Genomic DNA, 19504 nt, shown 5'->3' with positions numbered 1-19504 from the left:
TGTGATCCTGGATCATAAATTTCAGTCTAACAGTTAAAGGACACAGGACTCCCAATTTTAATGCTTATTATTGGGATGTAGAAATATCTTATGTCTGTCCTTCATAAACAAGAAAAAACACTACATGTACAAATTTATTTTCTCAACAAAAATGAGTAAATTCACAAATGGGAATAAAAATCCATTATCACATTGAGGAGAGGTTTGTTCCTCTGGGATATGCAACATAATACAATTTAAAACCTCAGATAAATAATAGTGACATTGGTCATTTCTTGTGGGCCTACTGTGTTTTAGGTATTATACAAAGATATGCATAACACATATGATATTATTTAAGTCTTACAATCATCCCACATGATGCACAAATACATTTTTCTCTTTCAGAAAAAAGAAACCAGACCTGACTATAGTAGGTTGAGAGTTTAAACCCAGGTCCATCTGACAGTGGAGCCTGTGAACAAGTCCTCATGGAAGGAGACAAAGGGTTGGGGGGCCTTACTCGTCTGCTGGAACTGAGTAGTCCATAAGTTGAAAGATGACCTTCTTGGGTGAAGTACATGTTAACAAAGTGATAACCCGCAACATAACATCCTTCATACAATTGTTATCACACAATTGCCTATAAATAGTATCCACAATCTTAGACACCTGGAAGAGAAATTCCACAGGTAAACAAGAATCTCCTGTTCCATGGTCACCTCTAAACCAAGGCATTTCTTGGATATAAGAATTCACTTTTTCTCAGAATTATCAAGGCAGCAACTAACACACAAATAAGCACTAGTAGAAAGCATATTTATATGTGTTACTACACAATGCAAAATATTCATTTGGATGAAGACTAAATCTGTGCATTTACGAATAGCAGGAAAATGCCCATTTCTTTCAAAGTTTATTTTGGGAGGGTTGAACTCATTATATAAGAAATATAAACTCAGTATAGGAAACATACGTATAATTCAAGTACTTAAAGAAGAAAATCAAAATAATGGAACAGAATAGCAATGGAACTACAGTGTATACTTCAAAGAAACGTTTGAAAGTTAAAGATGATTTGAATCCACATATTGAAGGGATGAATGATGTGTCGGAGGAATGACCCAGAATGGTAAACACCAACCCATAATCTTGCAAACTCTACTCATAGTCCCATGTTAATTTCATTTTTCCACCTTTTTACTTATTCTTGAACAAGGAGAGTTCTAGCTGGATCTGAAATTTGTCTCAAATCAGTGGTTGTGTATTCAATATCAAATTTAATCCACCCAGATCATCTCACTTCTTATCTTGAAAATAATCCTTTGCATTTTTTTCTTCTTAAATATTTCTTGTGATCCTGGATCATAAATTTTAGACTAACAGAGATTATTAGCTGAAAAATTAGTTAATGCAAATTTACATTACCCTGCAGTTACATCATATACAGTTCAGTTATCTGTACAACTTTCTATGGCAACCCAAAGAAAAAATTATAAATAAAATGTTAAAAAGTGCAGGGTACTTTTCCAACCACATAGGTTCCAATGTGAGCAAGAAATGAGAGATATCAAACTACTCTTTTCCATAGACCTTTTTAACTATAGGATTTAGAGCTTCTTCTAGTTGTCCTCTTCTTATTTTAAATGCAGATACCTCTAAAGCAAGCCACCTATGTCACTGGGTGCTTAATTATAGAAATTTGTGCCAATTTATGTCCAGTTGTAAAAATGATAGTCTGTTCCAATTTTGATGAAATATTTGATGTGTTAGGATTATTTAGAGATTATAAGCCCATATACTATATATGGAATTTAGGGGATTTTTAGGGATATTTTTAGCCTTATAACTCTTGTTAGAACCCAACCCCATCTAAGACAAGAATCCACTGTGTTCAGTAGTCCAGTTGCTTGTGGGAGCTGGGGTTGGGTCATAAATTGAGGAGCCCATTTTGTTCATTTTTTTTCTGTGGTTAGAGATTTCACTGTAGCAGAGGCTAGTTTTACACATCTAGTTTTCTGTTTGGTCTCTCTTCCTCTCAGGGACTTGGTAAGGCTTCATCTCGCCTTCCTTCAAGTGCTCTTTCCCACTTCACTAGAAGAGAACTCTATTTTGTAAGATGACTTTTGCCCTTCACCCTTCCCTGTGATTGTGTTTGCCCTACAGAATGCTCCCATCTGCAGCAGCATTGACAGTTCTATATAAAGCATCGCCTCCCCTTTCCTGCCCTAGGAATTTGAGTAAGACTTCTCAGATTATTTTCAGTCACCTTGCACTCCTGTGTCAGGAGAGGGAGCTGGAGGTTCATTCCTCATGTCACCATCAGGGCTAGTTTCATGGGCCTGTGACCTATGTGTTTGCGCAAGGCTCCATGCTGAGAAGGTACCCTTACTTTGTTTAAAGCTCTGCCACTATCACCTTGAACTTTTAAACAATTTTATCTTTGTACTTTGTAAATCAAATCCCATGGGACAGTGGAGCAGAGGAGATACAATAAGTGAGTCTGCCATTGTTCCTATGGTCCCCTTCACATATGGTGTTCACAAAATTCCAGGGGACCCAGGATGTGAAGCTCAGTGGGAAAACAAGATAAGCATCTTACTAAAACTGTAACCTACTTTAAAAATTCCCACTTAGTCTGAAAATGACATAGAAGGAAACAGAAAGGGTAGCCCATAAATTATTTTCCCTTCAGGCTTTCCTTACTCATCAATAGGCTGAGGGTAGCGAACGTTGGTAGGATATGTGAATGATAAAAAGTGAAATTTTAGAAGTTGAGCTAGTTTTATGGAGTGTTTCCATCCTTTCGGAAAGAATTTAATACATATGCATGTGTGAGCTGTGAAACACAAATAGCATTATTTTGGTGATTCTGCACATGAGCCAAATGCTCCTATGTTTACCTTTGTAACTGGCATTGCACAATATATGTATGGATAGTAAAATCTGCTCACGACTAAAAAATGTTAATTGTTTTTTTTGCTTAGAAAGACATTAAATAGCAAATAAAACCAGCATGAAGAATTGAGAGAGAGAGACTGTGGAGGAAAGGCAAACACTGCATGTGCTTACACATTTAATGACATTATTTCCTATGTTGTGAGGAAGCAGTCCCAGATTTCATTCTGCACTGAGCCCCACAAATTATGTAGCCAGCTCTACGGCAAGCTGAGGGTCTTTGAAATCTTTCCTTAAGGGATACACAGGGGATTTCTATTACAGCTATACTATTTTATTGCATTAATGTATTTCTTTAAAAATTTGAAAGCAAATATGGCAAAATATTATGAGGTAATATGATTGGTGGATAAGCATTCATTACCTACTCTCTAAAATTGTTCGTATGCTTGAAATATTTCACACAAAAAATCCTCAGGCCAGCATGGTGGCTCATGCCTGTGACCTTCGTGCTTTGGGAGGCCAAGGTGGGAGGGTTGTTTGAACCCAGGAATTTGAGACCAGCCTGGGCAACATAGCAAGACCTCCATCTTTACAAAAATTCATTTAAAAAGTTAGCTGGGTGTGGTGGTACATGCCTGTAGCCTCAGCTGCTTAGGAGGCTGAGGTGGGAGGATTGCTTAAGCCCAGGAGTTTGAGGCTGCCATGAGCCAAGGTTTCACCACTGCACTCCAGCCTGAGCCACAGAACAAGACCCTATCTCTAAGTAAAATTTAAAAAACCTAAAGCCTCATTATATTAAAGTGATATAATGAACAATGACAAGAAGTACATATAAAAAGAAGTGGACATACAACAAAGGCAAAAATGCACATTAGAGAGTAAACCCTGTGCTCTCCTGTTTATTGTCAAGTATCTTACCATGATGACCTTCTCGGCATGAAATTCCAGAGTAAATTTCAGTATGGATGCTGCATCAGATGCGATTTTATCATCAGGTGAAGAGAGTTTCATCAGGAGACTCCACACAAAGTCAGTCAGCAGGGAAGGCAGTAAGGTTTGCCCTACTCTCTGCAACCACAAAGGATAGTCATGACCTCAGGGCTTACTCACACCAGCATAAAACAGCTAAACTCAGACATGGTGGCAGATGCTCAAGAGCCAGGCAGCGCCACAAGACTTCCATGGTCCATATACATCTCATTGGAGTCTCCTTCCTCCATGAAAAAAATATTAAAAATTATATTTTACAACAATGTTGGTACAAAAATGACTATAATCCAAGTGAAATTATATTTAATTTTTTTCTTCTGATTTTAAAGCAATTCAGCTGTTCAAATATTATCATGAATTTCTTCAGTTTTGGAAATGAGTTTACTCAGATCAGAAACAAGTATGAAGAAAGCAGAAGATGCAGGAGGGGACAGGGTAAGGAAGTCAAGCGAACTCAAAGGCATGGACTTTCCTCTTTTACAGAAAGGGATCAGGAAGCAGAAAGAAATAAAAGGCCTTTATGTCCATGATCGAGGTGCAAGAACTATAATTCAAATAATCCCTTGTTAAAGTTAGAGGACTCTCCGTGGATTGTAAAATTTGAACAAAATCACATTGATTATAGATTTCTCAATTAAAGAAAGATAAACGAGCCAAATTTTCTCCTTTTGCCTTTATACGGGGAAAAAATAGTCATTCTCCCAAGTACAGAGGATACCCAATCTCATCAATAAAAGTTTTTCTGCACTGTCTTTAAAGGGATGGAGTATTGCTTTTTGGTCATAAGGCAGAACTAAGACTAAGGTCTGAGTGAGAACTGATGATCACTAGCGCCTTTCCCACTGGGCAGAGGGGTGACGGATGGGAATCTTGGAAAGCTATGGAAGAAAATTAGAGGAGGTTAACCAAGGATTGGAGAGGTGGGATGAATATCACAAATAGTTTGCCACACTTTAAGAAAGCCAGATTTAATTATATGACACTGAATTTTGTTTTTTAAATGGTGGAAGGCAGAATATTCTCTTTTTGAATATTTGCTTGCTCAACAAAAAATTTACTTTAGTATCTATCTAAAAAGTTGTAGAAGAAGCAATTCCCAGTGAAACTTAGAGCTAGTGTTAGAAGTTTCTGTCACGTACAGGTGAAGGTGTGATAGTAGATTATATAAAATGATAGGTTTGCTTTGTAAAATATTATCTACACGTAACTCTCCAGAAATACACCAATCACACAGGATCAGCTGGGCTCTTCAGAGGTCATTTTTATCTCCCCCTGCTTCTTACTGCTACACTGTTACACCATGTTATTACATGTTCTTGATGCCACTTGCTTGAATGTTTGCATAATATACTATTAACAGTCCACAGATTTTCATTTATTCCTCTATGTTTGGCATATACTTTAAAAAATCTGTGACGAAGCTCTTCTCACAAATAGTGGTGTTGTTTTGAGTTATTTCTTTCTATAAATTCCCATGAATGAGACTACTAGTTTATTTGGACATATATATATTTTAGTTAATGACACTTTGTGGCTCTCTGTGAATCCTTTGGAAAACAGTGTCCTCTCTTACAACCAACCACTATATAAAATGAGAGTGCCATGGTTTGGGAATTGTTTTTCATTTTGTTTTTCTATCCAGCCTTCCCATTTAATGGTATTTTGCTTCCAGCTTCCATGGTTAGCAATCTTGCTGCTTCTACTCCTATTTGCATGCTTTGAACTTTGTCTTTGGCTATGGTCCTCTTGGTCTTGTTTCTACAATCTTGTATTCTCTCAATTTACCTATTCCATCTACTACTGGAAGTCCCAGCTCCAGGTTTTCCAGCTACTGCTCCTGCATGTAGTGCTGGACTTGCTTTGGTCTCACAATTGGGAAATGAATAACAGGTCATGAACACAAGGACCCAGGGCACCTCCCCCAAGCCCAAGGATTTTTACACCTGATGGATATTAAACTCCGATGAGCAAGGACACCAACCTAGAGGCTGTGATGATAAATTTCATGAACAGCTTAGAAGAGACCCCAACAGACTGCTGGTCCTAGGTTCACTAGCCCAGTCATGGTACTCAGGATTTCAATTCCAGGATACTGAAGTGGAGGATGGAAGAATGAGGGAAGATTTGCTAGTAAACTTAAACAGATGCCTGGTTTCTTTATGTAAATGAACATGGTCAACCAGGCTTGAAAATTTTGAGAGGAGGTGGGAAAGAATAATTTTTGGTTTTGGAAAGATGTACCATAGGGCTTCTACATATTTAAGACATCTATGCAGTATTTTTGACCATATCATGTTAGATGTATTGCTTCTGCGTATCCTCAGCCTCCCACAATTCCACCCATCTCAGCCATGGAAGAAGACACTGCTTTATACATATAGTTTTAAGAGGAACCCCTAGATCCTCCTACCCCAAGAGATGAGCTGGCCTAAAGGGCTTCCCCAAAAGTTTTGCTGAGCCACTGGCTCAATGCGTGTGGATGGAAGGTGCTGGAAAGCCCAGCCTGGGCCCCAGTGCTGTGCAACTTCTGGAGCCTATAACTAAACCTATCTGGAAGGTGCTGGAAAGCCCAGCCTGGGCCCCAGTGCTGTGCAACTTCTGGAGCCTATGGCTAAACCTATGTAGTTTGAATAAGGTGAGGGAGCATATATAGCTAGAGAGCCTCACGGTTCTCCCAAGGGTTGAGACAGTGTAAACACAACTTACTTGGTACTGAGATTTATCATGTAGGCTTTTTTAATTTTTATTTCTCATTTAATAACACTTTTAAACAAATCAAAATCACAGTGTCATTATGTTTGCAGAGCAAATTATGATAGTATTGGAAAGTCTGTTAACTGCTTTGTTAATTTTTCTAAATAAGCAGAAGTTCTCCATTTTTAGTGAACTATTTGTTGGCCAAACAAAAAGAAGTGTAACTAGGAAAACCTCATTTGCTTTCTATAAGGATTAAGTAATACAAATTACTATATTTGGGAATAATTGGCATAATTATTAATAGAGATGAAAATCAGAAAACCAAATGGTCTATAATCATTTACATTTTACCGCACTGAGTTAAAAAAAAATGAAAAACTACTAACAACATAAACTTTGTTCAAATAAATTGCTACTAAGAGTAATAATACATATAAACAAAAGCCCTTGGCAAAAGTGGGGGCTAAATTACCTGAGCAATTTTGCTTTTGTCTTGTCGAAACTCCTTGGGTAGAAATTCTACATCAGAAGAAGGAAACTGGAGGCTGTGACTTTTATCGTTTGTAGGCTTATTTGTTCTAATATCCGCTGTGTTAAGAAAAATGGTTTAAGGTTATTTGATCACTGGTTTGTTCGATGACATTACTATTTCCAATTTTCTTTTCCTGCCCAGTTCAGGAGATCTGACGTTTTCTGAATATTTAACTCTCTGCTCATAGTTTAGCCTCATAAAATATTATGGCACTCACACAGAATTCATAAAGTGTTTAAGAGAGTCCATGTGACATATGAATGAAGGACAAATACTTTTAATAATAGCCTGACGAGATAACAAATACATATAGACCATCAAATGCATGGTTCAGTGTGCTGGAAAAGCTAATGCTAAGCTGGAGGGTCTATTGGCAGGGAGAGTAGACTCGGAGGCATCTGAAATGAGCTGAGTGGTAGACCAGAGAATCCAGAAGTACTCAGGAAAAACTTTAGGTGCAGAAAATTTCAGTTCCGGAGAAGGTGAGCTTTAAATGATTTTGTTTGTTTTTAAATAGCTCTATAGAGATATAATTGACATTTATTTACTGATTTTGTTTTTGATTTTTGTCTTTTTTGAGCCAGGATCTTGCTCTGTCACCCAGGTTGAAGTCCAGTGGTAAAAACAGGGTTCACTGGAGCCTTGACCTCCTGAGCTCAAGTGATCTTCTCACCTCAGCCTTCCCAGTAACTGGGATTGCAGGCACATGCCACAGTGCCCAGCTAATTTAAAATACACATATTTTGTAGAGATAGGGTCACACTATGTTGCCCAGGCTGGTCTCCAACTCCTGGGCTCAAGTAATCTGCCTGCCCAGGCCTCCCAAATTGCTGGGATTACAGGTGTGAGCCACCATGCCCAGCCCATATAACATATCTGAGGTGAACAACTTGGTAAGTTTTTGTGTATCTATAAACTCAATAATAATAAACCACAGGAAAAAAATGAACAAATCTATTGCCTCCAAAAGTTTCCTCATGCCCTTTTGTAACCCCTCACACTTACTCCCTGTACCCATCCTCTGACTCCAAGTCAACCACTGATCCACTTCCTGTCATCTGCTCTCTGTCAAGTTGGTACTTCCTAATTTTATATAAGTGGATCATACAGTATGTACTCTTTTTTGGGGGTGGAGGGGGGTTGGCTTCTTTCACTCAGCAAAACTACTGAGATTCATCCATGTTTTTGTACATATTAATAGTTTGTTCCTTTTTACAGTGAATAATACTATTCTATTATACGTACATACCCAAATCTCTTTATCTATTTGCCTGTTAATGGACATCTAGGTTGTTTCTGGTTTGAGGCTATTACAAATAATGGTGTTATGAACATTCATGTACCATTAAGTGTTTGTATGAACAACTACTTTCATTTTTCTCAGGTAAATATAAAGTTGTGGAATGACTGAATCATATGATAGCTATATGTTTATCTTTTTAGGATAGTGCCAAATTATTTTCCAAAGTTGTTATACTATTTTACAGTTTGCCCACAATGTATGTGAGCTCAAGTGACTATACATCCTTAATAACACATGGTAGAATCAGTCTTTTCAGTTTTAGAAATTCTAATGGGTGTGTAGTGGCATCTCATTATAGTTTTAATTTACATTTCTTTAATAAGTATATATAGAACGTTATTTGATTTGCTTCTTTGCTATGTGTTCTTCTTTGGTAAAATGGCTATTTAAATCCATTTTTATTTTTTAATTTGGTTGTCTTTTTTCTTAGAGAGTTTTTTTTTATTTCTTCTAAAAAAAGGGGGGTGGATACATGTGCAGTATGTGCAGGTTTGTTACATAGGTACACGTGTGCCATGGTGGTTTGCTGCACCTATTGACCCACCTTCTAAGTTCCTTGCCCTCACCCCCCACCCCCCCACCCCCAACAGGCCCTGGTGTGTGTTGTTCCCCTCTCTGTGTCCATGTGTTCTCAATGCTCAACTCCCACTTAAGAGTGAGAACACACAGTATTTCATTTTCTGTTCCTGTGCTAGTTTGCTGAAGATGATGGCTTCCGGCTTCATCCATCTCCCTGCAAAGGACATGATCTCATTCCTTTTTATGCCTGCATACTACTCCAGTGTATATATGCACCACATTTTCTTTGTCCAGTCTATCATGGATAGGCATTTGGGTTGGTTCCATGTCTTTGTCATTGTAAACAGTGCTGCAGTAAACATATGTGTGCACATGTCTTTATAGTAGAATGATTTATATTCCTTTGGGTATATACCCAGTAGTGGGATTGCTGGTCAAATGGTATTCCGGCTCTAGAACCTTGAGGAATTGCCATACTGTTTTCCACAATGGTTGAATTAATTTACATTCCCACCAACAGTGTAAAAGCGTTCCTATTGCTCCACATCCTCTCCAGCATCTATTGTTTCCTGACTTTTGAATAATCACCATTCTGACTGGCATGAGATGTTATCTCATTGTGGTTTTAATTTGCATTTATCTGATGATCAGTGATGTTGAGGTTTTCTTCATATGTCTGTTAGCTGTGTGAATGTCTTCTTTTGAGAAGTCTCCGCTCATATCCTTTGCCCACTTTTTGATGGGGTTTTTTTTTTTTTTTTTTTTTCTTGTAAATTTGTTTAAGTTCCCTGTAAATTCTGCATATTAGACCTCTATCAGATGGATAAATTGCAAACATTTTCTCCCATTCTGTAGGTTGCCTGTTCACTCTGACAGTAGTTTCTTTTGCTGTGCAGAAGCTCTTCAGTTGAATTAGATCCCATTTGTCAATTTGGGCTTTTCTTGCAATTCCTTTTGGTGTTTTATTCATGAAGTCTTTTCCCATGCTTATGTCCTGAATGGTATTGCCTAGGTTTTCTTCTAGGATTTTCATGGTTTTGAGTTTTACATTTAAATCTTAATCCATTTTGAGTTAATTTTTGTATAAGGTGTAAGGAAGGGGTCCAGTTTCAGTTTCTGCATATGGCTAGCCAGTTTTTCAAGCACCATTTATTAAATAGGGAATTCTTTCCCCATTACTTGTTTTTGTCAGGTTTGTCAAAGATCAAATAGTTGTGGATGTGAGGTGTTATTTCTGAGGTCTCTGTTATGCTCCATTTGTCTATGTCTGTTTTGGTACCAGTGCCATGTTGTTTTGGTTACTGTAGCCTTGTAGTATAGTTTGAAGTCAGGTAGCATGATGCCTTCAGCTTTCTTCTTTTTGCTTAGGATTGTCTTGGCTGTACGGGGCCTTTTTTGATTCCATATGAAATTTAAAATATTTTTTTTAATCATGTGAAGAATGTAAATGGTAGTTTGATAGGAATAGCATTGAATCTATAAATTACTTTAGGCAGTATGGCCATTTTCACAATATTGATTCTTTCTATCCATAAGGCTGGAATGTTTTTCCGTTTGTTTGTGTCCTCTCTTATTTCCTTGAGCAGTGGTTTGCAGTTCTCCTTGAAGAGATCACATCCCTTGTTAGCTGTATTCCTAGGTATTTTATTCTCTTTGTAGCAATTGTAAATGGGAGTCCATTCATGATTTGGCTCTTTGCTTGCCTATTGTTGGTGTAAAGGAATGCTTGTGATTTCTGCACATTGATTTTGTATTCTGAAACTTTGCTAAAGTTGCTTATCAGTTCAAGAAGTTTGTGGACTGAGATGATGGGGTTTTCTAAATATAAAATCATGTAATCTGTAAGCAGAGACAACTTCCTCTCTTCCTCTTACAGAGTTTTGAGTGTCCTTTATGAACTTTGAATATGGGTCTTTTATCAGATATGTAGTTTGCAAATATTTTCTCCCAGTCTGTGGCTTAACTATTAACAGTATCTTTCAAAGAGCAGAAATACCTAATTTATCATTTATTTTCATTTATACTTTGATTATTGTATCTAAGAAATCTTTAGCTAATCCAAGGCCCCCAAATTTCTTTGAGTTTTATAGTTGTAGATTTTACATTTAGTTCTATTACTCACTTTGGATTAATTTTTGAATATATATGAAGTATGGATCAAAGTTGTTTTTCTGCCTATACATATTCATTTTTTCCAAACACAATTTATTGAAAAGTTTGTGCTCACTCCTTTAAATTGCCTTTGAAACTTCATAAAAAATCAGCTGACTATATATATGGATTTATTTCTGGACTCTCAATTCTATTCTGCACAATGTTGAATAGAATAGAAGTAGTGATAATACACATCCTTGTCTTGTTTCTGATGTTTCAGGGAAATCATTCAGTATTTTACCATTACGTGCAGACATACCTCAAAAGATACTACAGGTTTGGTTTCAGATCATTGCAATAAAGTGATTATCACAATAAAGTAAGCCACATTAATTTTGTTGGTTTCCCAATGCCTATAGAATGTATGTTTACACTATGCTATATTCTAGTAAGTATGCAATAGCATTATGTCTAAAAACATACATATCTTACTTAAAAACATTTTATTGCTACAAAATGCTAACAATCATTTAAGTTTTCACTGAATAGGTTCTCCTGACTTGGATCTCCAGCAATCCCTCACCAGCGCTATTGAGCCAGTAGCATCTCTGCAACTCTCTGGGACAGAGCTCCCTGGGAGGGCGAGTTGCCATCTTTGCTGTCTTATAACCCTTACTGTCTCCAGGCTCTTGAGAGTCTGTGGGGACCAAAGACTGGTCTGAATTCCCAGCACAGAGCATTCCCGACATGAAAAAGTGGCTGGGCTATTTTCCACCCAGGTCTCAGTCCTTCTCCTCACTGGACACGGTCTCTTGACCTTGGACTCCAGCACAACCACCCTGCCGCCATCTGACCCTTCAATCAGAGGCAGCCCAGCATCTCTCTGAGTAGAAAATCCCAGAGTCAACCCACAACACCTCCACCACTGCAATTGCCGTGGTACTCCCCTAACAGCCCTTGGGCTGGGGGAAGGAACAAAGGGCCTAATCACTATGCGGGCACCTCCAACACACTCCAGCCACAAGAGGAAAAGGAGTCTAACCCTTATTCTCTGGAAATACCCAACCCCCACTCCTCACCAGGCAGGGCCCCTGGCTCATAACTGCAGAATGGTCACCCACAACCATGGCTGAGCATGTCCATTGGTAAGTGGCCTGGAGTCTCCCTGGGGAAAGGCTCCCAGAGGTATTTGACAACCTCTCTGCCATTGCCACAGCAGAGTTCTATCCCTGCTGCCCTCAATTTGGGGAAGAAATGAGCCTGAGGGCTACACCAGAGCTTATAGCACACCACAGTCACCATAGGAAGAGGAGACCAATCTTTCCACCTGGAGAGTCCTTGAACCCCTGCTCTCCAACAAGCACAACCCCAAGCTCATACCAGCAATTTAGCTGTCCTACCCTACTGGCTGAACAATCTCAGTAACAGCAGCTCCGTGTTTCTTGGAAGTAGAGCTCATGGGAGCAACTGAAAACTCCTCTACCACTGCCTCTGCAGTGGTACTACCCCTGCTACCCTTGGACTAAAGAAGGAGCAAAGACTGTAAGTACCTAATCTGCACCTCCAGCAAGCTACAATCAACCCAAAGAGAGGGGACCAGTCTGTCTCCCAAGGGTTCTACTTGATGCTCCCTGCTTATCACCAGGCCGGGAACTCCTAGCTTGGGCCCACAGCACAGACCTTCAATCCTGGGTTGATTACACTAAGCAATTACTGACCTGCATCTCTCTGGTGTGGAGCCTCCAGAAGTCAAGCAAAAGACTGTTGGCCAAAATCACTGCCGAGGTTCTTTTCTCTGCTGCCTCCAAGTTAGGGAGGAAATATAAACCTTGAAATCACCCCAGAGTTGTGATAGGCATCCCGGAAGTGCCAAGCCATGATCTATAGCCAACACTCAAGTGGGAAAGGAGCCCATGGTTTCAGGGTACTGAGAAGGAGCATAGCTGCTACTGTAAGGAAATATAGGGGAGCCACAACTGAGCAAGAGTCTACCAACTGACCACTGTGCCTAAGTGCCATTGACCAGATCACACCCTAAAACCTCAACACCAAAATATTTCACTAACATACCCTACCATGAAACCAAAGATGAGAAGTCAGATACAAATACAGACCCTGCACAAAGCTCAGCCCTGTGAAGACATCCCAAAAAGAAGTCTGCTGACTATACTCAATCTCCACTGCAGTTAAAGGAATACCCTCATGCAGAGCTGAGAAAGAACCAGTAACTCAAATAGCTAGAGTGTTTTATGTCCTCCAGATGACTGAAATAGTTCTCCAACAAGTGTTCTTAACCAGGTTGGATTGATGGAAATGACAGAAATATAATTCAGAATATGGCTAGGGATGAAGATTACTGAGATTCAGAATAGCAAAACCCAATCCAAGGAAACTAAGACTCACAATAAAATGATACAGGAGCTGACAGATGAAATAGCCAGATTGAAGAAACCTAACTGGCCCGATAGAGCTGAAAAACACACTATAAGAATTTCACAATGCAAATGCGAGTATTAACAGCAGAATAGACCAAGCTGAGGAAACATATCATGAAACTTGAAGCCTGGCTCTCAGAATTAAGGTAGTCAGAAAAAAAAAAAAAAAAAAAGAAAATAGAATGTAAAGTAAAGAACAAAACCTCCAGGAAATACAAGATTATATAAAGAGGACAATTCTATGTGTTATTGGCATCCCTGCTGTAGATGGGGAGAAAGCAAACAACTTGGAAAACATTTCAGGATTTCATCCATGAAAACTTCTCCAACTTTGCTAGAGAGGTCAACAGTCAAATTCAGGAAATACAGACAATCCCTGCACAATTATACATCCCCAAAACACATAATCGTCAGATTCTCCAAGGTCAAAATGAAAAAAGAAAAAAATGTTATCATTTTTTAATATGCCTCAGCTTCCTGAGTAGCTGGGATTACAGGCATACACCACCATGCCTGACTAATTTTTGTATTTTTAGTAGAGACGAGGTTTGACCATGTTGGCCAGGCTGTTCTCAAACTCCTGACCTCAATTGATCCACCAACCTCAGCTTCCCAAAGTGCTGGGATTTATGAGCCACCATGCCTGGCCTCAACATTCTTAAAAAAAAAAAAAAAAAAAAAAAAAAAAAAATTCCAACCAAGAATTTCATATCTGGCTCAGCTAAACTTCCTAAGCGAAGGAGAAATAAAACCCTTTTTAGACAAGCAAATGCCAAAGAAATTCATTACCACTGATCTGCCTGATAAGAGCTCTTGAAAAGAACACTAAATATGGAAAGGAAAGACCAGTACTAGTCACAGCAAAAACACACTGAAGTACACAGACCAGTAATACATAAAGCAATCACATGAACAAGTCTGCATAATTAATCAGCTAACATCATGACAGGATCAAATCCATAAATAACACTAACCTTGAAGGTAAATGGGCTAAATGCTCCAATTAAAAGGCACAGAGTGGCAAGCTTAATAAAGAACAAAGATGCAATGGTATGCTGTCTTCAAGAGACCCATGTCACATGTAATGACACTTATAGCCTCAAAATAAAGAAATGGAGAAACCCTACCAAGCAAATGGAAAACAGAAAAAGGCTGGGGTTGCAATCCTAATCTCAGGCAAAACAGACTTTAAGCCAGCAAAGATCAAAAAAGACAAAAAGGGCATTTACATAAATGGTAAAGGATTCAATTCAATGGGAAGACCTAACCATCCTAAATAAATATGCACCCAAGACAGGAGCACCCAGATTCATACAGCAAGTTCTTAGAGATCGTCAAAGAAACTTAGACTCCCACACAATAATAGTGAGAGATTTCAACATCCCACACAATAATAATGGGAGTCTTCAATATCCTGCTGACAGTATTAGACAGATCATTGAGGCAAAAAAGGTCACAATCTTAAGTGAAATAACTCAAAACAGAAAGTCAGATACCACAGGTTCTCACTACATAATGTGTACACATGGGCATACAGAGCATATTAATAGGCATCAGAGACTCATAAAGGTAGGAAGATGAAAGGTGGGGTGAGGGATGAGAAAGGACCTAATGGGTAAAATGTACACTATTTAGGTGATGCTTACTAGTCAATATATCCAAGCAACAAATCAGCATTTGTACCTCCTAAATCTATTCAAAAAAATTATTATGTCCCCCTAATTAATTGATCCCTTTATCATTATGAAATGACTTTTTTTTTTCCTTGGAGGCATTCTTATCTCTAAAATATATCTTTTTATAGCAATATAATGTAGCCACTCTAATTTTCTTTTTATTATTGTTAACATATCATTTTCTAACATTTAACATTTAATTCATGTGTGTTTTATATTTAAAGTGAGTTTCTTGTAGGCAGCATATAGTTGAGGCTTGCTTTTTATTCAGTCTGACAATCTCTGTCTCTTTACTTCGGATATTTAGAACATTTACATTTATTATGATTGGGTTAAAAATTTTTTTGATTATTTGTTTACTATTTTTTCTTATTTTTTTCCCTATTCTTTTTGCTTCATTTTAAATTATTTTCCATGATTCCATTTTAGCTCCATTTTGGCTTATTATATATAACTTTTTGCTATGTTATCTTAGTGGTGGCTTTAGGGTTTAGATGATACATCCTTAACTTATTACAGTTTACTTTCAAGTGTTATTTTATAGCTTTGTGCATAGGAGAAAAATTTTAAAACACATTTATACATTTTCCCCTGTAAGTTTTTGTGTTATTGTTTTTATACATTTTACTTTTGTTATTATTTTTGCTTTAAAGAGCTGGCTATCGTTTAAAGAGATTTAAATAAGAGAGAGAAATGAATACTTATCTATATTGTTGAAGTTTTCCAGTGCTCTTCATTCCTTTTTGTAGATCTAGATTTTCATCTGGTATAATTTCCTTTTCTAAAAGAATTTTCTTTAACATTTCTTGCAGTTAAAGATCTGATGGTAATTAATTCTAGCAACTCTTGTATATCTAAAATGTCTTTATTTTATTTTTTTTTGAAATATATTTCTACTCATTTAAGGATTCTAGATTGACACTTTTTTTCTTCTTTTCTGTATTTTTTTATGTTGGCTTCATTGCCTATAACTTGTGTCATTTCTGATGAGAAATCTGCTGTCACCCTTACCTTTGTTTCTCTATATATAATGTCCTTTCTCCTCTTTGGCTCCTTTTAAGATTTTTTTCTTTATCACTTGTAAGCAATTTAATTATGATGTGCCTTGATGTTCTTTTCTTCACATTTCCTGTTCTCTGCCATGTTTTTTGGTGTGTGAGTTTATAGCTTTTATTACACTCGAAAATTTTTCAGTCATTATTCTTTAATTTGTTTTTCTGTCCTGACTTTCTCACTTTCAGAGACTCAAATAAGATATGTATTAAGCTCTTCAGAGACTCAAATTAGACATGCCTCATAGTTCATTGATGCTCTATTTGTCTCAGTTGTTTATTTCTCTGTTTAAATTTTGATAATTACTATGTCTGCAAGCTCATGAATCTTTTCTTCTGCAATGTTGTTAATCCATGCCAGAGAATTTTTCTTCTCAGATACTGTCATTTTTATCTCCAGAGGTTCAATATAGGTCTTTTAGGAGTTTTTCTATGTCTCTACTTAAGATGTTTTTATCTTCTAATTCCTTAAATAAGTGGAATATAGTTATAATAAATCTTTTAATGTCACACTCTACTCATTCTATCATTCGTGCCTTTTCTCTATTGCCCAGGCTGGAGTGCAGTGGCGTGATCCTGGCTCACTGCAACCTCCGCCTCACAGGTTCAAGCAATTCTCCTGTCTCAGCCTGAGTAGCTGGGATTATAGGCACATACCACCACGTCCAGCTAATTTTGTATTTTTAGTAGAGATGGGATTTCACCATTTTAGCCAGGCTGATCATGAACTCCTGACCTCAGGTGATCTGCCCGCCTCAGCCTCTAAAAGTGCTAGGATTACAGGCGTGAGCCACTATGCCCGGCCTAATAATTTTTTTTTTTAATTGGACTTCAGACATGTTCATGTTAACTTGTTGAGTGCAGGAATTTTTTTATTTCTAGGGGTATTCTTCAGCTTTGTTTTGGTAAATAATTAAATTATTTGGAGATAGTGATACTTTTAGATCTTGTTTTTAGGCCTTTTTAGGTAGCACTAAAACAGTTTGGTCTGGGGATGATTTTTTTCTCCTAATGAGACAAAACCCATCTGAGTACTCTACCTCAGTACTTGTGAATTATAAGCTTTTAAATTCTGGCTTACAGGCATAGGTATTATCACCAGCCTTTGTTGAGCACTGGATCTTTTTCTGTAATCGTTTTTGTTGTTTCCCACCCTTCGAACTCAGGCAGTTTACTCACATGCATATTCTCATTAGTACTCAGCTAAATACTTAAAGGGGGCTCTCTTTAGATCTCTGAAGATCTCAAGTTTGTGGGTTTGTGCGTGTGTGTGTGTGTATGTGTGTGCATGTACTCATGTATGCCGTTCTGGTACCCTGGCCTTTCAACTCTAGATATTGACCTATCTGGACTCCCATTTCTTTTTAACTTGATGAGACCACTGGCTTATCTCTTTTTGTGTTGGCTCCTAGAAATGTACTCTAGGTGGTAAGCTTAGGCAATTACAAACCCCACCTCATTTGTTCTTATCTTCTCATCTTTCAAGAGTCATTATCCTTTGTTATTTAATGTCCAATGAATTGAAAACTGTATGTGTGTGTGTGTATATATATATACACACATATATATAATACACATATATACATATATACACACACACACATATATATATACATATATATACACATATATATACACACACACACACACACATATATATGTATATATACACACACACACACACACACACACACACACATATATATATTTTTTGAGACAGAGTTCCACTCTGTCACCGCTCTGTCACCCAAGCTGGAGTGCAGTGGTGTGATCTTGGCTCACTGCAAGCTCCGCCTCCCGGATTCATGTCATTCTCCTACCTCAGCCTCCTGAGTAGCTGGGACTACAGGCACCTGCCACCATGCCCGGCTAATTTTTTTGTATTTTTTAGTAGAGACGGGGTTTCACCGTTTTAGCCAATAGTCTCAATCTCCTGACTTTGTGATCCACCCGCCTTGGCCTCCCAAAGTGCTGGGATTACAGGCGTGAGCCACTGCGCCTGGCCAAAAACTATACATATATTAAGGTTGCTTATTATAGGAGGGTAAATAGAGTAAATCTGTTCTCTGTTATTATATCCTGGACAGAAGCAGAGGCATAGGCTCCATAGACAGAGGCTCCACCCCTTACAAATATACAAGTATTTTTAAGCTTTGTTCTAGAATGCAATTAAATTACTTGGAAATAGTTTAATACTTTCAGGTCTTGCTTTTATGTTTTGTTAGACAAGTCATAGCAACATTTATTTTAATCCTAGGCTGATTTTTCTCCACCATTGAAGCAAGAATCTTCTGAGTAGTCTATCAGATGCTCAATTAGATAGAAAAAATACCTCATTTTTAAAGTCCCATTGGTAAACTCTCTCCTTCTCCATCCTTCCTGGTTCTACCCAGCATTCCTCTCCCCACCATTAATACTCAAGTAATCTAAGAACAGTACTTTATAAATCTTGAAGAACCAACCACACTATTACCAGAATTTCTTGACAATGCGAAAAAGATTCAAAGATACATTTTAGAAAGTATAGCTATGACTCTTGGGACAGGATTTAGAAATTAACAGACATAGAGCCTTCCCAGGACCCATAAATTGCATAACGAGGGATATATTCTTAGTAACCCTGAGAAAAGATAGTGAACCATTCTTACCATTCTGACACTGTGCAATGTAGAGGAGGTGACACATTCCCAATGACGCTTGTTGTACAATCGAGGGATCTTCATGGGAACACAAAAGAGACAGCTCTGCTGCCAGGAGACCCAAACATGGAGCATCAACACTTGTCTAATGGAGAAACAAAGGAGAACATTCATTTGCTATGCATAGCCAACATGAAAATGTCTGCATGCATCTGATCCTGTTATAAATCAGACTAGGATTCTAAGATAAGCTTCAGAGTTTACAACATCTGTAATCAAATCCTGGCCCCGTTACTGACTCTCAATTTCCTCATCTGTGAAATGAAGATAATAAATTCCACTTTGTAACAGTTATTGTGGAGAGTAAGGGGTAACACTGATGACAAGAAGAAAAAATCCTAGCAAAGTACTTGGAAATAATGGTGACTCAACTAATGTTAGTTTCTGTGCCATGAAGTGGGTAGCCATTTGTGGGTAGCAAATTCCCAGGACGTGGAAAAGTAAGGTGGTATGTGTATTTCCAAAACCTTTAGTGTTTCCTTTTCCACATATGAAACACTATAAGTCACTGAGGAGGTATGCCACTTTTCCTCTTGAAGTTGTTCTGATTCCTCCCAGGGAAATTTTTTAAAATGCGGAGCATTTGCTTTTGATGTCAAAGCTACTACCAAAATATTTCTGTATTTC

At 37.8% G+C, this 19504-nt stretch overlaps 1 protein-coding gene across 1 annotated transcript in view; it reads right to left on the bottom strand.

The window, feature by feature from the left end:
- The window catches only part of MROH9 (maestro heat like repeat family member 9), a 128210-nt gene that overhangs the window by 83130 nt on the left and 25576 nt on the right, over positions 1-19504 (bottom strand). The window contains exons 7-10 of the mRNA XM_045392756.2: positions 18827-18962; positions 7040-7155; positions 3799-3948; positions 503-651 (exon numbers count right to left, since the gene is read on the bottom strand). Of these exons, the coding sequence (XP_045248691.1) occupies positions 503-651; positions 3799-3948; positions 7040-7155; positions 18827-18962 (551 nt within the window). The remainder of the gene's footprint in view (positions 1-502; positions 652-3798; positions 3949-7039; positions 7156-18826; positions 18963-19504) is intronic.

This window comes from Macaca fascicularis, chromosome 1 (assembly GCF_037993035.2).
Source record: "Macaca fascicularis isolate 582-1 chromosome 1, T2T-MFA8v1.1".
In the NCBI taxonomy this organism is placed as follows: Eukaryota; Metazoa; Chordata; class Mammalia; order Primates; family Cercopithecidae; genus Macaca; species Macaca fascicularis.
Note: the sequence above shows the minus strand (reverse complement) of the source record. Positions and strands in the feature narration are given on the sequence as shown.